We start from the raw sequence: 25,374 nt of genomic DNA on the forward strand, positions 1-25,374 counted from the left end.
AAAGACATGTCCACTAAACAGATGAAAACGTAGTCCGATTTCTGAAATAAGCTAAAAGAAATGAAGAAAATCATAAAAAATATCAAAGAATGACATAAATTAGAATTAAGAATAAAAAAAACCCAGTGATAGAACTCAGAATTTAATTTTTAAATCAAAAATCAAGTCAATTTTATTTCCCAAATCAAAAACAAACTAGAAGGCACATTAGAGCAAATAAACAAGACAGTTAATACCTTCACTGAAATGAGGTCAACAAAAGAAAACTTTGTAACTCAAAAAGAAACTAAGAAAAAGAAAAGGTCTGAAATGAAGTGACAGAGAAGGCAGGCAAAGTAGATCCAAAATATATAAAGAGCCGTTCCCAAAGAGAACTGGGTCAGTGAAGCAAAAAAAAAGATGTGAAACCGTAAGTTAAGAAACTCACGAGAAATTTAAAAACAGACTGACAAAAAAACAAAACTATGGATTAAAAGTATACACCATGTATCTGAAAATATCAAATTGGAAAACCAACACCATGTAAAACTAGCAGAGTTTGAAGACAAAAAAAAAAAATCTTTAGGTATTCAGCAAACAAACAAAACAAAGGTCTTGTAAGTGGAAACAAAAAATCACATTGTCATCAGACCTTTCAACATCAATGCTTCCTGTCAAAAGACAATGAATAACAAATTGATCCAGGGAAAGAAAATATAAACCAAAGACTTTATGGACAGCCAAACAAACTTTCAAGTATAAATGTTGCAAACTGTTAGAAACATGGAAGAACTCAGGAAAGGCTGTCCTCCTGAGTCCTTACTCAGAAATCTACTAAAGAACAGGTGTCACTCAGCCAGAATGATGCAAGAGACTGGGACACATTAATTAAAAATGAGCCTTTAAAGAAAATGAGAAACTTCTATCTACATGTCTATTATAAATATTTTATCTACACACATACACACAACCCTGAAGAACTGAGATTAAATGACAGCTATGAGGGAAAAAGTACTGTCATACATGGCTGTATGACCTGATAATATAGATAATACCACATCACTAACATCTGGGGAAAAGGAAAGGGCATATGAAATACCTTAGCATTTCACTGGCAGTAAAAGAAAATTACTTTAAATGAAAACTTGAGAAATAAAAGGATAATTCTAATATAGTTCAAAGTTGGGAACAAAGAGATTAAAAAATTGAAGGGGGGATATGAAGGGCATTATGTAAAGATATTAATACAAAGACATCTTGGGGGAAATAAACTCATCTTAAACATTGAAAGTAAATAAACAAAACTACATACTTCCAAAAAGCTTACACTAAGAAATAGAAGGATAAAACATAAAATGTTTTAAAAGATTATCCCTGTCAGAGAAGCTAAACAACTTTGAGAATACATTTAGATTTTCTTGTAAAATCAAGTATTTTATATAATTGTTATAAAAACAAATTAAAAACCAATACCTAAAAATAAAATTTTAAGAAATCTATGAATAGATCAACAAAATGTGGTATAGCCATACAATGGAATATTATTCAGCCATAAAAAGGAATGATACATACCACAGCAAGGATGAGCCTTGAAAACATTATGCAAATGAAAGAAGCTCGTCTCAAAAGACCACATACTGTATGACCCCATTTATATGGCTAGGCAAATATTAATGCCTAACAGACAAATATTAATGCCTAAACAGAAAATAGATTAGCGGTTGCCTAGGGATGGGGCTAGTGAGCACATGAATTGTGGAGGTGACAGCTAAAGGGTACAGGACTTCGTTTAGGGGCAATAAAAATGTTCCAAGGTTAGACAGTGAGGATGGCTGCAGTGTCGATGGTTGCACAACTCCAAATATAGAGAACCACTGAACACTTTAAAACAGTGAATTTTATGCTATGTGAATTGTATCTCAATGAAGCTATTATTTTGCAGTAGAAAAAAGAACGGAATCATTGTATATCTAGTCAGTGGCAGGGCCACGAGAAGAAATGTTCCAAAAGTCTTTAAAATGCAGTTATCTGATGTTACATCCACAGAGGGTTACAACCTAAGGATGGTCAAAAACAAAACTGGAACTGGTTTCCAATAATCACACTGAGATGATTGTATATTCTGGAATATAGTCAGTATCTGATATTTTATCACGCTGGTATCACAGAAAATTAGGCCTCTCATGGATTAAGTCAGAAGAGATTAAGCAAAAATCTGAAATCCTGAATTTGAATCAGAAGTATCAGAAACGACTTGTGATGCATTCTGTGTATGTGTTTTCATCTGTCCACTAGAGTAAAACAATGACAAGCCACAATTTCAGTTGCAATGAACAACGCTGATGTCCAGACTGTGGTCTTAGAACATACCATTTCTCAATAAAAGGAACTAGGGTTCCTTAAAAATATATCTGATTCTCAGCAGCCAGGCGCAGTGACTGGTGCCTGTACTCTCAGTACTCTGGGAGGCCAAGGCGGGCAGATAACTTGAGGTCAGAGTTTGAGACCGGCCTGGCCAACATGCTGTAACCCCGTCTCTACTAAAAATACAAAAAAATTATCTAGGTATGGTGGCACATGCCTGTAATCCCAGCTCTCAGGTGGCTGAGGCACGAGAACCACTTGAGCCCGGGAGACAGAGGTTGCAGTGAGCCAGTATCATGCCACTGCACTCTAGCCTGGGCAAAAGAGTGAGACTCCGTCTCAAAAAAAAGAAAAAAAAAAAAAGGAAAGAAAGAAAAAGAAAAACAAAATATATCTGACACTCAGCCTGCAACAGATACAGTGTCAGACTAGAATAGCCAGTTACACTAAACAGCATGGAAGTTATCAAAGGGCTGTGAAAAAAGGAGTCAAGCCAATTGAATGTTTCCATTATCCAAAGACGGGATGTGAACATTAATTATAATAATTAATAATTACTTCAATAGATTACAGTAATGACATCCATGGATTGAGACATACCAAATATGTTTAAATTCATGAGTTCAAAATCAGACTAATATCAATAGTCACCAATAAACCACATTATTATTTTTAAAAATAGTAAATAAAAGGGAAAGAATCAAGCACATTTATCTTGCCATTTGTGTCAACTATTCCACTAAGTAACCATAAAATAGGTGAGGAAAAGTTCATCCTTATAGTCATATCTAATAAGTGAAATGAATAATAAAGAAGCTAATAAATGAGTAAGAAATAGGAGAATTAGAACAGCCTCACTTTTGAGCCCTTAATGAATTGCGGAATCTAGGCAATGTTCATCAACTACTACTAATGGCACAAAGAGTCAGATACGTGTGTCCTGGGAAAGTAGTGTTAATACAATCAACAATAAAAAAAATCCTGGATTCGATCAAGCCACTCTGATTTTACAGCCAACTCACAGAGAAGACACAGAAAATAGAAACATGTGGGCCAACTGGGGACACAATCATAAAAAATTCAGACCCTACAGGATCAACAACTCTGCTATATGGCAAAAAAAAAAAAAAAGCAGGCGAGAATCTATAGACTAAAACACTTTAGAAATGACAACACATGGACATTATGTGCAAACTGATTCAAAGTGTAAAAAGGAAATCATGACAATTATAAAATTTTAAAATAATCTCTCAGTACAAATAAAATAAGGTAGTCACAAAATAATAACAGACATGGCTATATAAAAATGTGAAATTTCTATACAGTGTTAAGTATCCCAAGCAAGTTAAAAGGCAAATTGAAAGAAATATTTACAACCATCATAGAAAAATGAATCATATTCATAAATAGTTCCAACAGATCAATAATAGAAAGGCAGCCTAACAGAAAATGAACAAAATAAACAAAAAAGCGAAAAGAAATGCAAATGGCCAATAAACAGGAAAAACAGGCTCAGTGTCACCAGAAATGAAGAGAAAGATTTAGGCCGGGTGCCAGTGGCTCACACCTGTAATCCCAGTGCTTTGGGAGGCTAAGGTGGCCAGATCACTTGAGGCCAGGAGTTCAAGGCCAGTCTGGCCAACATAATGAAACCCATCTCTACTAAAAATACAAAAAATTAGCCAGGTGTGGTAGCACACGCCTAATCCCAGCTACTCGGGAGGCTGAGGCATGAGAATCGCTAGAACCTGGGAGGTGGAGGCTGCTGTAAGCCGAGACTGTGCCACTGCACTCCAGCCTGGGCAACAGTGTGAGGCTCTGACTTAAAAAAAAAAGTCAATCAATCAATCAATCAATCAATGAAATGACATTTTTTGCTGATCATGGTTACAAAATGAGGAAAAATCAAATTTCTCCTATACTGCTGGGTAAAGTACAAATTAGTATAGTCTTTTTGGACAGCAATTTGGCAACATATATCAAAGATGTGAATGTGCATACCCCATGACCTAACAATTCCATTTCAATTAACCATTCTTACAAAAACAACAGATTAAGTTCATAAAGGGGTGTGTACAAGAATGTGGCTACATTATTTACACAAGCAAAAAAACTAAATTTCCATCAAGAGCGAAATAATTATGGTACATTCATATAATGGAATACCATGTAACAGTTAAATGGAATTTAACAACGAGAGCCATATATATATATATATATATTATATATATATATATATATCCAAACTAGACAACATGGGAGAAACCCCTCAAGTTGTAGTACGATATGTACAGCATTATCACATTTGTTTTAACTAATTACATGTATTACATAACAAAGATAATTTATAGAATCACAAAAAACTCCAGAAAATATAAACCAGATGATAATTACTCTGAGCAGTGACAGAGGACAGGAACTTTAAAAATATACTTCAATAAATAAAACAAAAGCATACTGTTTTTAAAAATGAAGTGTTAGATACAAATAGCCTTTACATTACCCTTCAAAAGTCAGTTTCTGTGATTCTATACTGGGATCCTATCACAAACTGAAATTCCTACACAGGCCCAGTAAGTGATCTAAACAGGTGCACTTGGGCGGCCATAAGATGAACCATGGATACTGTGGTAAACTGGAGCCCTTATGCTGCTAGTCATGTGGGAATGTGGACCCAGTGTTGACAGACTTCCCAGTATTTCAAGGAAAACACAAAATCTGGATTTTCCCACGTAAAAATGTTAGACACTAAGTCAAAAAACATTTAAAACACTGTGTGGGACAAAATGTAACTTTGGGGGACTGTACACTGTCAAGAGCATACATGGCTTTATAGCCAGAGCTCTGGGTTCATATCCGGGCTCTGCCACTTTCTAGGTGTGTGACCTGATAAGTTACTTAGCCCTCTTCCTTGCCCCAGCATACAGCCAGTGTTCAGTTAATGCTAGCTACTAGTCTTCATAATATTACCATTGTGCTGTTGTTATCATGGGATCCAGTTCTCAGCTGAAAGCTGATGACTTCTGGCTTACCTGTGATATTATATCAGTTTGAGTCAGTTTGCTCATTATAGCCCAAAATAATGTACACAACTTCCTACTTTCCTTTGTATGTTGGTATGTTTAAGAAAACAGAAAACTGGCCAGGCGCAGTGGCTCATGCCTGTAATCCCAGCACTTTAGGAGCCCAAGGTGGGCGGATCACGAGGTCAGGAGATTGAGACCATCCTGGCTAGCATGGTGAAACCCCGTCTCTACTAAAAAAAAAAAAAAAAAAGTAGCCGGGCGTGGTGGCGGGTACCTGTAGTCCCCGCTACTCAGGAGGCTGAGGCAGGAGAATGGCGTAAGCCAGGGAGTCGGAGCTTGCAGTGAGCCGAGAGCGGGCTACTGCACTCCAGCCTGGGCGACAGTGAGACTCCATCTCAAAAGAAAGAAAAGAAAACAGAAAACCTAAAGGCAAATGAGCAAGTATGTGCTTGTTGGTGGTGTCATTCAATTAAAAAGTTCTTGTAATCTCATGAAATCAGATAGGGAATGATTGAAACAAGTAAAAAGTTAACTCTAACAACCGTATTAAGCAGCATGATCTTAACGGCATGGGGCGGAGGAGCCCTGGAGCCTAATCAGTGTTTCCAGTGAGCACCAGAACTACACTGCGGCTGGTCTGGCTCCACGTGAGGCACGCAGGAGGTTTGTTAACAATGTCAGTGCTCACATCCCCCACTGGGAGATTCTGATTTGTCCTACTCTCAGAATGGCTAGGCACACGCATTTTCAAAAAGCCCTCTAGGTAATGCTGAGGCACAGCCAGCTTTGGAAACCATTTAGCATGAAGTCTGGTATCCCAGAATTCTGAACTTGAATCCCTCTAACAATCTATAGCTCTGTGATTTTTGTGAAAGTTATCTACTATACCTAAACTGGTTTCTTCATTTGTAAAATGTAAATACCACCACCACTTCATAGGGTTGTTGACTCTGGCACACTGTAAGAGTCAATAAACGGTAGCTGTCGTTATAGATTTCCTAGTTCCTACATGGTTTGTCTGCTTTGAATATAAACGGCAACCTCTTCAGTGTTTCCTGTGTGTACAGGAAAAAATTAGCACAACTATTGTTAGAATCCAAAGACAAAGAGTATTTCATTGGCCATTAAATTTATAATAACTACATGATCATTTCTAATTCTAAAGAAAGCAATCAAGACAGTAACCAAAACAAAAATATTCCTAATATTTGAGGCAACAAAGTCAGACAATTATACATTTTGTACATTACATTAAAACATATTCATCTTTCTCTTCTGAAAATAAAGTTCATAAGGAAATCAAAAAAGGAGCACAAAATAACCATATTATAGTATTTTGTATTTAACATTTTAAATTGCACAAAACCCACAGAACTATACATTACAGAGTGAACTTTAGAGTATGCATATTTTAAAAAGTCAATCAGGATTTTGCAGAATCCCAGGATGCAATGCAGATGAAATAAATGAATCTAATTAAATTACAAAAGTATGATACCACCTCACTGAGGAAGGTGAAGGAAAAAGGTGCTGACCTAAGTTACTTTGGAGAATAGTGTTTTGACTAAGGCTAAAGACAAAAGGAACTTGACAGAAAAACCTCGGCTGATAAATTTATTCCTCACAGGGGTACCAGTCAGCAATTCTGAAACTACTTTACATGTATGGTAGGGTTGAACAAAAGTGTAATTAATTGCAGTCATGGGAGCCAGGCTTATCATTGTAAGAGAAGAAAGTTACAGATAAGCAAGGGAGGAAAGTCAGAATGAACTTTGTGCTGGATCAGAGCCAGAGACATCAGTATGAACGCATGGTTATTTCAGATTGATAGATACGGAATTACAGATCCCTGTATACACGGGTTAGAAGACATACCTGTATTTTCTAATTCTGTCACTGAGAAGGCCCAAAAGCAATGACAACCTGATAGCAATGAACACACCCAGTGCCCACATCTTCATTTCTAAATACCATTATCCAGTAAAAGGAACCAGAGGACAGAAAGAGGGAAAAATACAAGACAAGCCCAGAGCATCTTGTGGTGCCGGAAAGAAAGAAATGATTCAAAAAGCAAATCAAAAGGAAAATAATACAACAAAGGAGGGGAGCGTATCAAAGGACACAGAAGGCAACTGAAAGAGCTCCAATGGGCTAAAAGAAGAACAGCTTGAGCAACAAAATCAGTAACAATGGGATTGGATTATAACTCAAAGCAAAAACAACAGAAAACTTTTATGAGTCCATACTGATATAAATGACCAAATAAATGAGAAGAAGCAAAACTTTCACCTGGAGAAATTCCAATTAATACATTAGATACTCCCCGCTCCAGGAGGTAGAGATTAATTTCCCTCCCCTTGAGAGTGGGTTGTGTGTAGTGACTTACTTCCAAAGAAGTAGAGTATGGAAAGGAACACATGGTAACTCCTGGAGAAACCTGGCAGACACCACCTTAACCAAGCGATCAAGGTTAACATTACCAGTGACAATGCAATGCGACTGGGGCATTTCAACTCTGTGGCATCCATCCCCAAGCCCATCACCCCAGTCTAATCATGAGAATGCATCAGACAAATTCAGATTCGTGGACGTGACAACTAAATGCAATGTGGTGTCCTCAACTGGTTCCTAGAACAGAAAAGGGAATTAGTAGAAAAAGTGGGAAATCCAAATAAGTTTATTAACAGCACTTTGTATCAAAGTTAATATATTAGTTTTAACAAATGTATAGGGTAAGTGAGAAGTAGTATTAAGGGGTGCTGGATGAAGAGCATATAAGAATTCTGCACTATCTTTGCAAATTTTCTATCAATCTGGTATTACTCCAAGATGAAAAGTTTGTTCCAAAAAATACAATTGTATGGAGTAGTTTTGATATTAAGGATAAATCTTTTATATATGTTTACATGGTTTTAATTTCTAAGCTAAATTGAACTGTAAATAGTATTACAAAACCCATCCTTAGCTACAGTAGCTGTTGGGAAGGACACCTGGAAACTACTAGACTGCTGAGAAGACTCTTGTTAACTTTTAAGCAGGGTTGGGAAGGGTCACCACACAAGCACATCTAATGAAGGAGGAGCAAGAGTTGGAGGCGAGACAATCCCTGTCAGAGGGAGACCATGATACATTATGAAATGGCTGATACATTCATCCCTAACATCCAAGATCAACAACACTCAGACCAGAAGAACTGGCATGACGGCAAAGTGGGAAAAATAAGTACAAACAATAAAATTCTGGGATGTTCTAAACAGCAGTGGAATAAGAGAAGTAGAAGATAGATGAAAAAATATAAAAAAGATCTTGGATTGTATCTGGCCCCACAAATGGATATGGGGGAGGGAAGGTTTCCTCTTCTTTTTTCCTATTATATTATGGTAGTCCTTACAGTCAGGATAAAACTGCAGCTGGTATTATTAGTTCAGTTACATGGATTTAAATAAGCTTCATTTGATAATCTGAGACTGTCTTATTTACATTACTGTTTCTATAGAGAAGTATTTTCAAGATCCCAAACAACTGCCTGTTCAAGGGAACTTTGGAAACTAATCCATGTGTTTAAATTCCAGACTGCCTATGTAACTAGAAATGTGTCCTGAGGAAATCAATTTCCAGAAGGTACGGAGCTACAACTTCATATAATTTTGAACAAACCATTAAAGGTATTTATGGCATTCATATTATGAAAACAAACTGCAGATTTTTTTTTTTTTAGTATCACTAGTTGCAGTTCTTTTAAAATATTTTGAAATATAATAAAGTTTTAGAGAAAAATTATTTTGGGCCAGGTGCAGTGGCTCACACCTATAATCCTAGCACTTTGGGAGGTGGAGGCGGGTGGATCACCTGAGGTCAGGAGTTTGAGACCAGCCTGACCAACATGGTGAAACACCGTCTCTACTAAAAATACAAAAATTAGCCAAGAGTAGTGGCACATGCCTGTATTCCCAGCTACTCTGGAGGCTGAAGCAGGATAATCGCCTGAACCCCCAAGGCAAACATTGCAGAGAGCTGAGATGGCACCATTGCACTCCAGCCTGGGCAACAAGAGCAAAACTCTGTCTCAAAAAAAAAAAAAATTATTTTGTAAGCATGCTTACAAACAAAGGGAAATTAAATGTAACATCACATGTGCTTTGCAAACACTGGTTACAAGTAATTTAATAAAAAAATATAAAGACATAGATAAGAAAAATCAAATATCACATGTGTATTTCTTCTTTTCTACAAAATCCTTCACCTATATTCATTCCTATTATCACCAAAACCATAAAAACTGCAAAATATGCATTATGTACAATCTGTGGCACCTTGTCAGTTCAGGTATTTTAACAATTAACAAAAACACTGGCCAGGCGCGGCGGCTCACGCCTGTAATCTCAGCACTTTGGGAGGTTGAGGCAGATGAATCACTTGAGGTCAGAAGTTTGAGACCAGCCTGGCCAACATGGTGAAACCCCCATCTCTAAATTAGCCAGGTGTGGTAGAGCAAACCTGAAATCCCAGCTACTCAGGAGGCTGAGACAGCAGAATTGCTTGAACCTGGGAGGCGGAGGTTACAGTGAGCAGAGATCGTCCCATTGCACTCCAGCCTAGGCAACAGAATGACCCACTGCACTCCAGCCTAGGCAACAGAATGAGACTTTGCCTCAAAACAAACAAACAAACAAAAAACAGTCCTTAAACCTAAAAGGTTTTACTGCTTAAAATGTATGCCCTTAAAATTTACAATTATTTGGCAGAGGTTAAAAGGCAGAATACATTTTAAAAATAAAAGTATAATTGCACCCACATATTTACAGTTAGCTTCAAGGAAAAAAAAGTAATAAAACTTCTAAAAGTAAAAGTTTGTGGTTGACTTGTATAGCATTTTACCATTTGATATGATTTGGATCTGTGTCCCCACGCTATGTTGAACAGTAATCCCCAGTGTTGGAGGTGAGGCCTGGTGGGAGATGACTGGATCATGCGGGCGGGTTTCTTGTGGTTTAGAACCATCCCATTGGTGCTGTTCTCATGATGGTGAGTGAGCTGTCAAGAGATCTGGTTGTTTAAAAGAATGGAGCACCTTCACCCCGCCCAGGCTCCTGCCATGACAACTGCCTGCTCTGGCTTTGCCTTCCATCATGACTGTAGCTCTCTGAGGCCTCCCCAGAAGCTGATGCTGCCTGCCATGCTTCCTATACAACCTATGGGACCATGAGCCAATTAAACCTCTTTTCTTTATTAATTACCCAGTCTCAGGCATTTCTTTACAGCAGTGTGGGAACACATACACCACTTACCACACATCTTTTTCAGCCTCACAACAACCACCCTGTGAGGTAGGTAAGAAGGTAGTATTATACCCATTCTACAAATGCAAAGGCTTCGAGTCAGAAAGATTCCAATTTACAACATTCTGTGGTGAGAAAGGGTCACAGTGAGGAATGAAACCCACTTAATGGACTTCAAAATTGTGACTCTTTTCCTGACACACCAAGTAAAATGACTAAAACAAACCTGGGAGTGGGGGACTGTACACATATTCACACACATACCCACGCACACACACACGCACATACACACGCCTCCCTTTACAGAAATTATGTTCCTAAAGTGGGAATAAAAATAAAATCTTACTTTCCCACTAAGTTAATCAGAATTGAGAGCCTTATCTTTTGTTTGTTTGGATTAATCACCAATACGAAGAAGTCCCACTTTGGCTCTCTGTTACTCTTTCATTATTTGATGAACACTTAGCATTTTATGAACCAAAATTTAAAACAACAGGGGTTTCTGTAGTTCATTTTTTGAAAAGCAAACAACCCACACAAAATTCTAATAAAGTCTTTCATTTATACACTTTATAAACTTTGAATTTGTGTTTCTTTGTTTCTATAACAAAGATGACGTCTTCAGTGAAATCTCAACTGGTCAAACCAAAGAACTACAACTCAGGTAAGAATTCAAAACTCTGGGGAAACTATTATTGTCTTTTTTCAACATGAGTTCTAATATAAAATGTAGGGCACCTGTTCTCAAACTTTTCTTGCTATAACATATCTAAGGGATACAATCCTCATTAGTAGCAATAGTTAATCACCATGAAGAGCCTGGAGAGGAAGAAGACAATCTGGGGAGGGAGGGTGGGTGAAGCAGTTTACGGAAGCCCGACATGTCCACCCCACCCGTGTCCCACCGTGGCCTCTTCTCACGTGCTGCTCTCCTATGAGAACCACTGAATTAGAGGTGAGGTTATACAGTCACCCTCTGAATCCGTGGGATACGCATCTGTAGATCAAGAATGTTTGAAAAAACATTAAAAATAAGAATACAACAATAAACAGTAATACAAGCTACTCGGAGGCTAAGGCAGGAGGACTGCTTGAGCCTAGGCGTTTAAGTCCAGCCTGGACAACATAGTGAGATCCTGTCTCTAAAACAGTAATAGTAATAATACAAATAAAAAAGATACAGTATAACAACTATTTACGTAACACTGACATTGTGTTAGGTATTATAATCTAGAGATGATTTAAAGCAACAGGAGGATGCACATAGGTTGCATGTAAATACTATACCATTTTATATAGGGACTGGAGCATCCAAGGATTTGGGTGTCCACAGGGGTCCTGGAACAAATCCCCCTGGGATAAGATACCAAGGGATGTCGGTACTGCCAGGACTTTTTCTTCATTCAAGTTACTTCAAAATCAGTGGTCACAATACAAATTAAACATCAACCCTGTCTTGCCAACATATGTCCTTAATGAAATTAAACCACTCCAGCCATTCATGTTTCAGATTTCCAATCAAAATAATATTCAAAGTAAATCTCTTAAAATATAGCTATAAAGCACTGGTTCGTGTTGTAAACATCCTCCTGAATTCATGTGAATGCTTAACCCTTTCTCCTAAGGGCTCATAATCTGGCTGTCAGAATAAAATATTAAAATCTTGCAAACTCAAGTTCTCTTCAGTTGTTCTCCACAGTTTCCAAGTTGTTTATCGTTTATGAATTTAAAGCAAGCCAGTTCTGTAAAAAACACTGAAGTTAAAAAAATTAAAATAACAAGTATATACAATTAGCTCTCCATATCCGTGGGTTCCACATCCATGAATTCAACCAAGTGCAGATCAGAAATATTTGGCAAGAAAAACTACATCTGTATTGAACATGTACAAACTTTTTTCTTGTCATTATTCCCTAAACCATACAGTATTAACCACCATTTACATAGCGTTTATATTACATACGGCATTACACATAATCTAGAGACTATTTAAAGCATACGAGGCTGTGCATTGGTTAAACACAAATCCTGCATCATTGTATCAGGGACTTGAGCATTTTAGGATTTTGTGATTCGTGGGAAGTTCCAAAACCAAACCTCCTCTGATACCGAGGGGACTGTACATATATATGTATATAGCCACTAAAATTCAGAATCACAGACTTCACACGGGGATCAGGTATTGCAAAGATTTGGGTTTCACTTTTAGCCAGATGAACGTGCAGACTCACCAGAAGAGCAAAATCACTTGTACAATACTATTTTGGACTCTCAAGAGCGATATCCCACAAAATGCCCTTTTCTAGTATTAACTTTATGCCCTTTACAATAAGGAATTTATAACACGCCAAGCTATCAAAAGCAAATCTATACTGTTTTCAAGTCACTTCCTCTAGTGGGCACATTCCTCTCACAAAAATCTACACATCTCGAAACACATATCTGACAACAATCAGGACTTCCCTTAAACTTGCATCATCTGCACTGAACACCTTAACCTTGCCAGATAGTGCTGGCTTTTTCCCTTTGATCATTCTGACATTTCTCTATAATTTACATCTCTTTAAAATACAGTGACCAAAACTTGACATGCTCATCAAAAGAGAGAAAACAACTTCAAAGGATAAAGAAAGAACTCTCTCTGTGACCTTGGGTGCCCTATTCATTTAAAACACCTGAGTGTGATGTGGATTTTTTTTTTTTCCTGACTTACATGCAGCTTGTCGTCATCCACGACTATGATTGTCTTCCTTCCGTATTTATTTATACCCGGCCTGTCCTCTGCCATCCTCTATTTACATGGTTGAATTTATTCCCTCCACATACCACCTGGCACTTAATTCACCAAATTTCATGCAGTTTTCATAGATCTATTTCTCATCTATCATAGTACTTTACAGAAATGCTTAAATGTGCAATTTATAACTGCCATTTGTGCTAAAAATATTAGAATATGAAAGTACATAACACCAACATTATAATTTACAATCAATAAATGGAACTAAGGACATCATCGTATTAATGCCTACTGGAAACCTACCTCCACTGGACGATCGTTCTTTACCAATGCTATACGTGCCCTTTGCAAGGAACCATCCATTAGCTTGTGAAGTCTTAAAATTAACTTTCTTAACCCCATCTGCTTCAGTGCTTTGTCTACAAATGGTCTATAAATAGAAGTCAGACAATGTCTACTAAAGCCTGCTTCTGCGCTGCAGTCTGGTGCTCCCCAGCCAATAGAATCATCCTCAGACTCCAGCCTCTCAAGCTTCTTGGATATGCAGTCCTGCGACTGGATGTCGAAGCTGTTGTCTACGGGCTGTCTGATTTCCGGTATCCCAGGATCAGAGATTTGTTCTTCCTCACTCTCATCCGTACTACTTTCCAACTCCTTCAATTCTCCTTCTGTGTCATCACCCTCATACTCCGGCTCATTACCTTTGGATGGTCGAGGGGAAGGGATTTCAAACACTGGCCAGCCAATGTCTGATAAATTCTTGATGCCCAAAACAGTGCCCATAATCCTTAATTTCTGATTTAAGTCTTTCGTGATGTTTAACCACAAACAGAGTGCCTGCACCCTGTCCTGGAAGTCTTTTGCAGCATATTTTTCGTAGTCCTTCTGAAGCGCCTGCAATGATGGATAAAGTGCTTCTATGTACTCTAGCAGTTCCATTATCCGTTTTACCTGCTCAAATGAGACCCTCTGGCGTTGGAGATGCTCGTGATGTGTTGAGTAACCTATAGTCTTTGTTCCAGGAGTGGCTTTGCACTGCCCTTCTACTGAAGTACCATTAAAACCAGCTCCATCTCTAACAAAGGCGAAGCTCCCATAGTCAACTTTGAAAGTAAGGATTTCATTGATAATATCTGGGATGGCTTGACGGGCTGTATATAAAAAGAAGTCCTGGTCATTAATTGTCCGTCCTGCATGCCAGGCTTGTAGCTCTAACCAGATCAGTTCGTTAGATCGGTTAAGCCAGAAACCAGACGTATTTTCTTGTCCTCTTTGCTCCCTGTCTTTCTTCTTTGAGACTGAGGTAAGCTTTAGCAAAAGTCGTAATGTTTCAAAAAACTTTAAACGATCTGCTGGACAGTCAGTCCTAGAAGTCTGGCGTGCAGGTCTGGCTATAGGCATGGGCACAGATACTGGAAGCTTAGCGTTGCTACAGCCAAGGCTGAGGTAAGGCTTATTGAGATCCACATCCGGAATTGATTTTTTTGGCAAAGATCCACCCACTGAGTCTAACATGAATGAGCACTGTACGTTTTTTTTATGATCACGCTCTGTTGTTCTAAGAGCTGCTCGGATCTTTTTCTCCTGCTTATAGCTGTATTCTTCCACATTCTCCACTGTTTTTCCAGTGTCTTTATGTGGAGGCTGACTTGGTGCATTCATTTTTTCTATTAAAAAAAATAAACAACATTATTTAACTCTAAAATATGAAGCTACTCTCAATATATTCAATAAAACCGATATTCACACGTATTTATATTTTTAGGCTGCAAATGGAAGAAAAACAGCATACCATATCCTGAAAATTAAAGGAATCAAAAAATATATGACATTTTTCTCTATATTTTAAAAAAATTCCGTTTTTCCAGTATTTGCTATATTCTCTTATATTCACAACTAATCACCTAAACTAGCCGTTAATTTCCATGCTACAAAGCATAGTTATCAAATCATTTAACCAAACTTCTGTAAGTAATCACCTTCAATTTAAGAAGGAAGAAACAGCATGGGAGATCGGACGGAAACTTGGATGAGAAAATATACTTAATTCCTGCATTTGTCATTAGGTAAATGTGTAAACTTAACAGGAAATCACGTAAATTATCTGGATCACTTGTGTCATTGGTAAAATTACGCAGATTGATGCAAGAATCCTTAAGGCACCTTAAGATTATTCTCATAAAAAACTGAAAGCTGACAGGCAAAAACATTGACCTTATTCTATGCCTTTATTTCTTCTTTGCCACAAACAAGTGGGCAATAACATTTTAAATTTAAAATTATCAAGACTGAAGACATATAGACTAATTTGGTATAATTTGTTTAATATGTTATACCGGCACATAAAATCATTTACAATTCATGTGAAAAAAGCAAAAATCACACATTTCTTTCAAACAACTAGAAAAGGTTCTATAATTTGACTCCAAGCTTTGAAATGAACACACATACATCCTCTTTCCTGTATGGCACTTTTAACACTATTAATTGCTCTACGTTCCTGAAATCCTTTCATTCTGTTGCTTCTGGGTTCTTATACTTCCTTAATTCCCTTCTTTTCAAATACCTCCTTGGAACTTTGCTCACTACATAAAATGTTAATGTTTCTCAAAGTGCTAATCTTAGATCTCTTCTCCCTGGGTGATCTCATTCATTTCCACATCATATATCGATAATGCCCAAACCTATAATGCCATCCCAATCTATCCTCTACTCTCAAGGCATAGTTTATTTCATTGAATCTAGGACACACATTTTTTCATATGCTAACATCTCTGATATCAGAATGTTACATATAATCAATGATGATATAAGTAAATTTTAGGGACATATTTGCCAATATATTTCATTTACATTTTTCTTTTTTTGAGACAGGCTGAAGTGCAGCCTCAACTTCCTGGGCTCGAGCGATCCTCCCGCCTCAGCCTCCCAAGTAGCCAGAACCACAGGCACACATCACCACAACCAGCTAATTTTTTTTTTTTTTTTTTTGGGTAGAGACAGGATCCCACTATGTTTCCTAGGCTGGTCCCAAATTCCTGGGCTCAAGCAATCCTCCTGCCTCTGTCTCCCAATGTGCTGAGATTACAGGCACGAGTCACTATGCTCGGCCCATTTTTTAAAAACATATATATATGCATAAGTAAAATATGTATCTACATATCAGAAAGTATAAAAGATCTCTTTAAATAAATAAAAATTCCAATTATAAGAACACACCATCAATTGTAAGCTGTTTTTACCTCAGAATATATTGTAATTTCTTAGTGTATATTTCTTTTTTTTTTTTTTTTTTTTTTTTTGAGACGGAGTCTCGCTCTGTCACCCAGGCTGGAGTGCAGTGGCGCGATCTCGGCTCACTGCAAGCTCCGCCTCCCGGGTTACGCCATTCTCCTGCCTCAGCCTCCCGAGTAGCTGGGACTACAGGCGCCCGCCATCTCGCCCGGCTAATTTTTTGTATTTTTTTAGTAGAGACGGGGTTTCACCGTGTTAGCCAGGATGGTCTCGATCTCCTGACCTCGTGATCCACCCGTCTCGGCCTCCCAAAGTGCTGGGATTACAGGCTTGAGCCACCGCGCCCGGCCGTATATTTCTTATATACTAGAATTTTATTATATATTAATATAACAATTATACTAAGAATTATTATATAATTTTCTCAGTATATAATATCACCTAGTTTTAGGTGATTAGTTGTGAATATATAAAAGATTAGTTGTGAATATAATATCTAAAGACATATTAGCTATCTTCAGATTTGATGGACAGGGTATATTTACATGGGTTACAAACCAATACACCACAAACCAATGCACCAATGAAAATTTGCTTAAAACCAATTTACTTCCTAATTGATTTAAATTCATTTTAAAATAAGGATTTTCAAACAAATTTCCCAAAAGCACTTATAGCTTGATTAACCTTATATTATATATGCCTTATATTAAATTTACTTTACGTTCCATTAAAAAAGATTTTAAACTGATGTGTCCATAGAGACTTTTTGCTGTATTTTAGTATACAAATATTACTGTTATTTTTTAAATTTAAAATTTTTAAGATAGAATTTTTATCTTTAGTACTAATCTATTTACTTCTAAATGTCTTTAAACTTTTTATATAGCCCATTTAAGAAAATTTCTTCACAGTTTTATTGTTTCTAGCTATAAATGCTTATCAACTCTTATTTATATCAAAAAAAACTGCTTAGACCAACTCTTTAAATCTCTTGCTCTGTTGCATTTAACTCTGTGTTTTATACCTTTATTAACAAAGCACATACATACTATTTGGTTAAAAAATGGTATTTTGAAAGCAAAAGTGACAAGTGCTTCCACATTTAACTCCACTATATTTTTCAAGAGAATTTATATTATACTTTACTACTGGGAAACACAAAATGACATACACATTGTATCACTGTGTAGGACTGGAGGTAAAGAAAATGAATTTAGTTTCTAATACACTGAATTTGACATGCTTATGGGACATCCATGTGGAAATATCTATAGGTAACTAAGAAAACATAGATGTTGGGCTCAGGAGAGAAATCCAGAGAAATGGATTTGGAAATTATGAGTATGTACAGATATTATTTAATACCGTGATAGGAGAGAAGAACATCCAAGAAAGTGCGCAGAAGAAAGGCAATAAGGACTTAGAATAGAACGTGTATGAACTATCATGTACATCCAAATAAATGATTCTGAATCAAAGAAAACAAAACATTGTGTAATAAAAAACGATCTTGTTGGCTTAGGTTTTGGGATTTTAAAATACTTTATAAAACTATTGTGCTGCATTATTGATAATGGCCACAGACTATCTGCATGCAATTTATAATTGGAAAGTAATAGTTGACAGTGAAAAAGTATTACTTTTCTTACATAATTTATTCCAGTTCTTCTAACCTAGATTGAAAGGTCCTAAGGGAAAACCAAGGATTAAATGGCAGTCATTAGGATGACTTTAATAATCCCAGAAGACTGGCTACAAGCATTACTCCAAATCTACGCTACACTTACCAGGGGCAAAACATGAAAATAATAACATGAAGCTTCTCATCCTAGACCTTTATTCCAACAATTAAAGCAACCTAAGAGAAAAAAATGCCACAAGCCCATTTTTCTACATAAACATAATCTCATTTTAGCAAATCTGAAAAACTAACTTTTATAAGTTAAATACAAATCTTGTTAAGTTTACCCTACAGGATACAAAACAGTATATTACACAATTTTTTGAAATTTTGTGTTCACATAAAGCAATGGTTTAACATTTGGACCGACATAGTATGTTTAAGGAAAAGCAAATTGGGAAAGGAGCAAGATGGGACGGAGAAGCTTCTTTTTTTTTTTTCTCCCCAAAATATAATCCAAGTTGGTTCTGGAAAAAATATAAATGTATACATCTTCGTTTAAATAATGATGCAATTCAAACTTAAAATAGACAGACTCCAGTCTAGCTACTGTGCAAAAAGGATATACCAATTACTCCACCTCAGCAGTAGCTACCTTTTTAAAATAAGACTTGTGACAGAAGGAGAGACAGGGTGATTTGGTTTGGACGTTTGCCCCCTCCAAATCTCACGTTGAAATGTGACCCCCAATGTTGGAAGTGGGGCCTGATGAGAGATGTCTGGGTCATGGGGGCAGATTCCTCACGGATGGCTTAGTGCCCTCCCCACGGTAACCAGTGAGTCCTCACTCTATTAGTTCATGTGAGAGCTCTCTATTGTTCCCTCTCTCTCCATGTGACATGTCTGCTTCCTCTTCACCTTCTGCCAGGAGTAAAAGTTTCTTGAGGCCTCACCAGAAGCTGAGTAGGTACTGGTGCCATACTTGTATGGCATACAGACCATGAGCCAAATACACCTCTTTCTTTATACATTACCCAGTCTCAAGTATTCCTTTATAGCCAACACAAAATGGACTCACACAGAGAGTAAACCCAACAGTGCTTTCTGGCAACTGAAGATCAGTTAGGCCTCTATAAAATCATAAGGGACTTATCAATTAAGGGAGACCTGAGAACAACATTAGGGTGCTGGGGGATGGGGAAGTCTATAGACTTAGATACAGGAATTTCCCTGAGCATTTTACATTTTGTTTTTACCCACTCTGACATGACTAAGGAACTTTTTAATAACAACCAAAAGCCTATTACCAATGGACAGGTGTGCTTGTTTGTTTGGTTTCCTATTAATACTAAACTTCCGGAGGCGCCCACTGGGAAGAGGAGAGCGCGGCATCTGGAAACTGCAAAGTCAGAGCCGCGATGTTCCGGATTGAGGGCCTCGCGCCGAAGCTGGACCCGGAGGAGATGAAACGGAAGATGCGCGAGGATGTGATCTCCTCCATACGGAACTTTCTCATCTACGTGGCCCTGCTGCGAGTCAGTGAGTGTCTCTCAGGCTGTGACTGTGAACTAGCGGGGAGCTCACCGGCGGGCACCCCTTAACTCTAATCCTACAGCCATCGGGGCCCTTGAACTGAGCTGAACGGTAGCGGGGAGCAAGGAGGCTCCATTTATATTAAAGAAATTGGACAGCATATGAAGACTGGACATCTCATATGAATGCACAATATGAAGAGCCTGGTTACAGTTTCGACTCCTCTCTGCAAGTGAATAGGCCCAGAAAGGTGTAAGAGACTCTTGAATGGACATAAAATTCTGCTTGTTAAGAACAAGTTTGGGTCTGGTAACTGACGTTCAAGCTAAAATTTAAAACTATTTGGGAAGTAGGAAACGATATCATGATCTGGTGTACCCTTATTCCTGTGACATTTCGCCTCTGACAATACTGGTATAATTGTAAATAATGTCAAACTCCATTTTCTAGCAAGTATTGAGGGAGCTGTGTCTGAAATGGCACTGTCTTGTCAGTCATTTCTGTTTACCTTTTCTGCCAGAGTGTATTTGTGAAGAGTCTCTTAATAGTTATTTTTGTGGAAATCAACACACAACCACAACGACTTTTAAGCACAGGATCATTAGTCTATGTTTTTAATAAACATATCGATTAAGAAAAAAAAAAAAAAAAATACTAAACTTCCCTGCAACTAACAAAAAAGTCAAACGCAAACAGAGCTTCTGAAAAGGAAAATGAATAAAAAGTACAGGGGTTAGATATATAAAATGTTTTATTTGGCAAGTTCTAATTACAGCACTACAAAAATAGTTTCTAATAACTTAAGATGAATGGGACACCTGATCTCCCAAGTGACTATAAATTAAATGGTATGATTTTTCATGCTGCTATAAAGACACATGCACACGTATGTTTATTGTGGCACTATTCATAATCGCAAAGACTTGGAACCAACCCAAATGTCCATATATGACAGACTGGATTAGGAAAATGTGGCACATATACACCATGGAATACTATGCAGCTATAAAAAAGGATGAATTCATGTCCTTTGCAGGGACATGGATGAAGCTGGAAACCGTCATTCTCAGCAAACTAATACAAGAACAGAAAACCAAAAACCGCATGTTCTCACTCATAGGTGGGAACTGAACAATGAGAACACTTGGACACAGGAAGGGGAACATCACACACTGGGGCCTGTCGTGGGGTGAGGGGAGGGTGGTGGGAAAGCATTAGGAGATGTACCTAATGTAAATGACGAGTTAATGGGTACAGCACACCAACATGGCACATGTATACATATGTAACAAACCTGCACATTGTGCACATGTACCCTAGAACTTAAAGTATAATAAAAAATACACAAATAAAAATAAATAAATAAATGGTGTGATTTTCGTAGCACAATTAAAGCAAACCTCTGGAACACTTCTTCCTTTGGCCAGTCACCAATAATTCCGGTAAAATCAGAAGAACATTGAACATTTTTTAAAAAGAAAACTTTACAACGAAACTGAAAAGAACCAATGACAAGCAATATGATTCATCTGATGGATATAAGACAAACAAATGAATTCCCACCATCTACAACTAAAAATGGCTCTTTAGAATATGTATTAATCATATTTTTAATCAAACTCTTGCAATTTTTATGTTCTCCAATATACGTATTTTCCAAATTTTAGAAACCAGCCTTATTTGAGCTCTCAAATGAGATGTAAACAGATGAATAATCTTTAAGTATAAGACGATCTTCAGAGCAACGATGACCTAGAATACTAGACAAGTCAGCAACCTGAAGGGGCTTGAGATCATCTCATTCAAGTTTCTCAAATTTCAGTGTATGTTCAGAATCACCTGCGTTCCTGCTAACGGGCACATTCCTGGGCCTGCTTCCACTATCTCTGACATGGCTACAAAGGCTCCACATTTGGAGAAATTGCTTTATCCAGCTTCTGTTGTCCAGGTAAGGGCTTTACAGATACTGTCGTAATGTTCATAACAATATGATGATGAAGATTACCACAGAACACAGATGTTTACACAGATGGTTAATGTTAGAAGTGGGGTCCTAGCCCATGTTGGTGCCACCACACCATCCTTGGACTTGTCAAAGGTGCTTGCAAGCCAGTACCAACTGACCAAGGAAAGGCTAAGTCAGTGAGTACCACAAAAGATTACGTAGGCTAACTAGTCTGTAAAGGCTTAAAGTAAAAGCAAGTACTTGATTTGGGGCCTTGAAGAATGGAAGCTTAAATAAGGGAAGCAAAGAATGCAAGAGTGTATCTGAAGCCAGCAAAGAAGAGCAAGAAGAGACACAAAGGCAGCAAAGAAAAGAGTGTGGCTGACATCGAGTCTGTACATGGAAGCCTGGAAACACAAACCAGAACCTTGAAAGTCAGGCTACATTTGGACTAAAGAGCTGAAATATGGATTTAAATCCACTCTGGTTGACATAAACATTTCACTAGCTATACAAACTGAATCCGACTTGTAACCGTTTTACCAGCTCCATTTTACATCAGTATGATATTCTTTAAAAATCAAACATTCTAATCTCACTACTGTTAGCAGATACACACATTTACACACACATAGGCACACGCATGCATGTACACACACACACCCCTTGAGATATTTCCTAACAGGGACACGTGTGTGTTTGTGTGTGTGTACAAATTCTCATATAAATTGCAAAATATTTGCTCTATCTCTGTAATCCAGCTATGGCTGATGACCATCCCGCTATGGCAGTTCTAGAATAGAAATGCAAAATGAAGCTGATAGTGATCACCCAGCAACATTCTGAAAAGGGCTTTGGCTTGGGTGTCTTTTAAATTCCTATTTAACCTACTGAAACTATGAGATAAACTGAATGTACTTTTTACTGAGTTCATTTGAGTTTACCTGGTAGGTTACATCAACTGGGAAGTCAGATAGCAGACTTCCAGGTAATGCAGAGCTAATCATCCTTACCCAACACTCAAACACAGTCTTTAGATAAAATGCCTTTTTTAAAACTATCATATAAATTAAGAAAGTTTTCCCAATAAAACAGGAATTTTCAGCTTTTGGTGAAGGCTGGGCCATGAGATGCAGCAGTCATTCTGTAGTACACAGTACCTTGTCTCCACTGTTCAAACATACACTAACATCCTGCTGCTAAGAAGGGACTGTAGATATAATTAAAGCCCTTAGCCAGCTCATTTTTGTTTAATCAAAAGGGAGATTTTCTTGAGTGGGCCTGACTTAATCACATAAAAGCCCTTTAAAAGAAGGCCTGAAACTTGTGGTGGTGGCACGCACCAGGAGGGTCAGCTACTCTGGAAGCTGAGGCGGGACGATCACTTGAGTCCAGAGGTTTCAGGCCAGTCTGGGCAACATAGTGAGATCCCATCTCTAACAACAACAACAAAAAGAAACAATAACTGAAGGCCTTTACCCTCCCTGAAAGCATCTGCCTGTCCGTGGGTGGGGTCTGTCCACCTTCTGTCCATCTGGTATCACAAGTGGTCCACACTGAAGTAGAGATACCAGTTTCTGCTGGTCAACTCTCCATGTAACAGCCACACTGGTCTAAAAGGTCCAAGACAAGACACTGAGCTTAGAGCCCTGTACAAGCTGTAGTGGGAGTGGCTGCACAGGGCAGCCCCACTTGAGGCCCAAGTGCATTTGGGGGCCATGCCCCAGAGGCATCAGGAAGATGATTTCCTGTGCTCCTGAAAGTCACCAGATCTAAAGCTGCTGCTGCAATGGCCATGGTCCTCTCTGGAGCCTTAGCCCACAACAGGCTCCTGGCCTTACCCTTGTTCCCATACCAGCTGGGCCCCTAGAGGCACGTCCTCCATGCAACAGCCCTGCAAATGGCCATATCTCAGGGGTTCACTTCCTTGCTCCCTCACAGATGCCTGTGGACTGAGGGTCCTGGGCCTCAGCAGGGTTAGGGGAGGGACCAGGGATGACCGGCAGCCTAGAGAGGCCAGTAGACTGCACTCCAGCCCCCAGGGGCTCCTGTTACAGATAGTTACCCACAGACAGGTGCTGGGAAGGCATCAGCATGGTCAGCATTCACGGACTTGCTGACAGGTAGTCAGGTTGGGTCCTGAGAAAGTGAATCCTAGAGCTATATGTCCCTCGGGCAGGTGCTAGAGGTAGGGCTGGTCCTCCTGCTGTACGCCCTCCTTCCAGGGCAGCAGTTCTAGCTCTGCTCCACCTTGGCCTTCTACCCACAGCCTTCTCCTACTCACGCTCTGGCCATGGCTGCTTCAGCTTCTCCTCCAGGTAGCTCCCAGGCTTCTGATTAAGTCAGCCCACGGAAGACAATCTCCCTTTCATTAACTCAACAAAACAGGTTAGGGAGGTTAACTGCACCTGCAGAACCCACTGGCCAGCAGCACGGAAAACAGTGTTTGATCAATGGGGAAAAAGTGGGTGCCCCTCACAGGAGTTGCTGTCTCCCTTCTATCCCTATCTGCACAAAGATAATATCCTCTTACTGAACAAACTTGTTGACATTTATGACCTTTTAAAAAGTCATTTTCTGTAAAACCAGCATATGTGGAGTTGGGGGGGTATCTGTTCTTGGCTAGTGTGGAAGAGGCCTTGTAGCCTTTGCACTGATTCTGAATTTGCTATGCATCTGACGACTTTATCCTTTGAGTGCAACCCATGTCAAGCTGAGCAGTTTTGTTAAATTCATGGTAAATGTTATCTAGGTCAATGCTTCTTAACCTGTTTTGGGTCACAGACTACATTTGTGAATCTGATGAAAACTATGGACTCCTTACAAAAACGCACACATGACATAATAAAATCTGCAGTTTCCGGAGGCCCATAATCCTCATGACTGCAATATAAAGTAATAGGGCTCTGATAACTTGAACTCTCTTTGATTCTTCACATTTTGTAAATAGTTGCATTCAATTAAATACTGTGATTCAAGTGAGACATTTCTGAAGCTGTATATATCTGTGTGTGTGTGTAGGTTGCACACACCATATAAATGTCTACATATTGTACTTATATGTAGTCTCATATTTCCAGTAAATTTCATACTGGCCTAATTCATTCAACCACAATCCCCAACTATATTCTCCTTAGTAAAGATAAATGTAAAATGAGAAATAGGCAAATTTAAACAGCTAAATTGGCAATTTAAAATTTTCTATATTAATAATATAGAAAATACAAAGAAACAAGGTATTCATACATTGTTAGTAGAAGATTCAAAATGAATAGTACTTTCGCAGAATGCACAATATCTACCAAATTAAAACACACATACCATTCAATACAGCAATTCCACCCTATCTACAAAAATACTCCATATATGAGTAAAGATAAATGAACAGAGATGCTCCCCACAACAGTATTTTTTGTTTGAAAATATGGAAACATACTATAGGGAACATGGTTATAATGATCCAAACAACACTTTAGTTTCAATGTGCTTACACAGAACAATGGCCTCCACCTATTACTAAGTAGAAAAGAGCAGTTATATATCGGATGTTCTAACTCAACTAACCTTGTAAAATTCCATAATGCTATATTATGGTGTGCATCTCTCTTATCTTTAGAAAACTAAGAGCTTATTAATATACAGGCATTCTTCTT

The 25,374-nt window shown here is 38.2% G+C and overlaps 1 protein-coding gene across 5 annotated transcripts in view; it reads right to left on the reverse strand.

Annotated features, from left to right (window-relative positions):
* MAP3K4 (mitogen-activated protein kinase kinase kinase 4) overlaps window positions 1-25,374 on the reverse strand; it is a 131,192-nt gene that overhangs the window by 55,632 nt on the left and 50,186 nt on the right. For all 5 annotated transcript variants that reach the window (XR_004442715.1, XM_033234277.1, XM_033234280.1 and 2 more), the window contains exon 3: window positions 13,689-15,052. Coding sequence is in view for 4 of the 5 variants with exons in the window: in XM_033234277.1 (XP_033090168.1) it covers window positions 13,689-15,052 (1,364 nt within the window). In the remaining variant the exon portion in view is untranslated. The remainder of the gene's footprint in view (window positions 1-13,688; window positions 15,053-25,374) is intronic.

Source organism: Trachypithecus francoisi, unplaced genomic scaffold (genome assembly GCF_009764315.1).
Source record: "Trachypithecus francoisi isolate TF-2019V2 unplaced genomic scaffold, Tfra_2.0 Lachesis_group15, whole genome shotgun sequence".
Lineage (NCBI taxonomy): Eukaryota > Metazoa > Chordata > Mammalia > Primates > Cercopithecidae > Trachypithecus > Trachypithecus francoisi.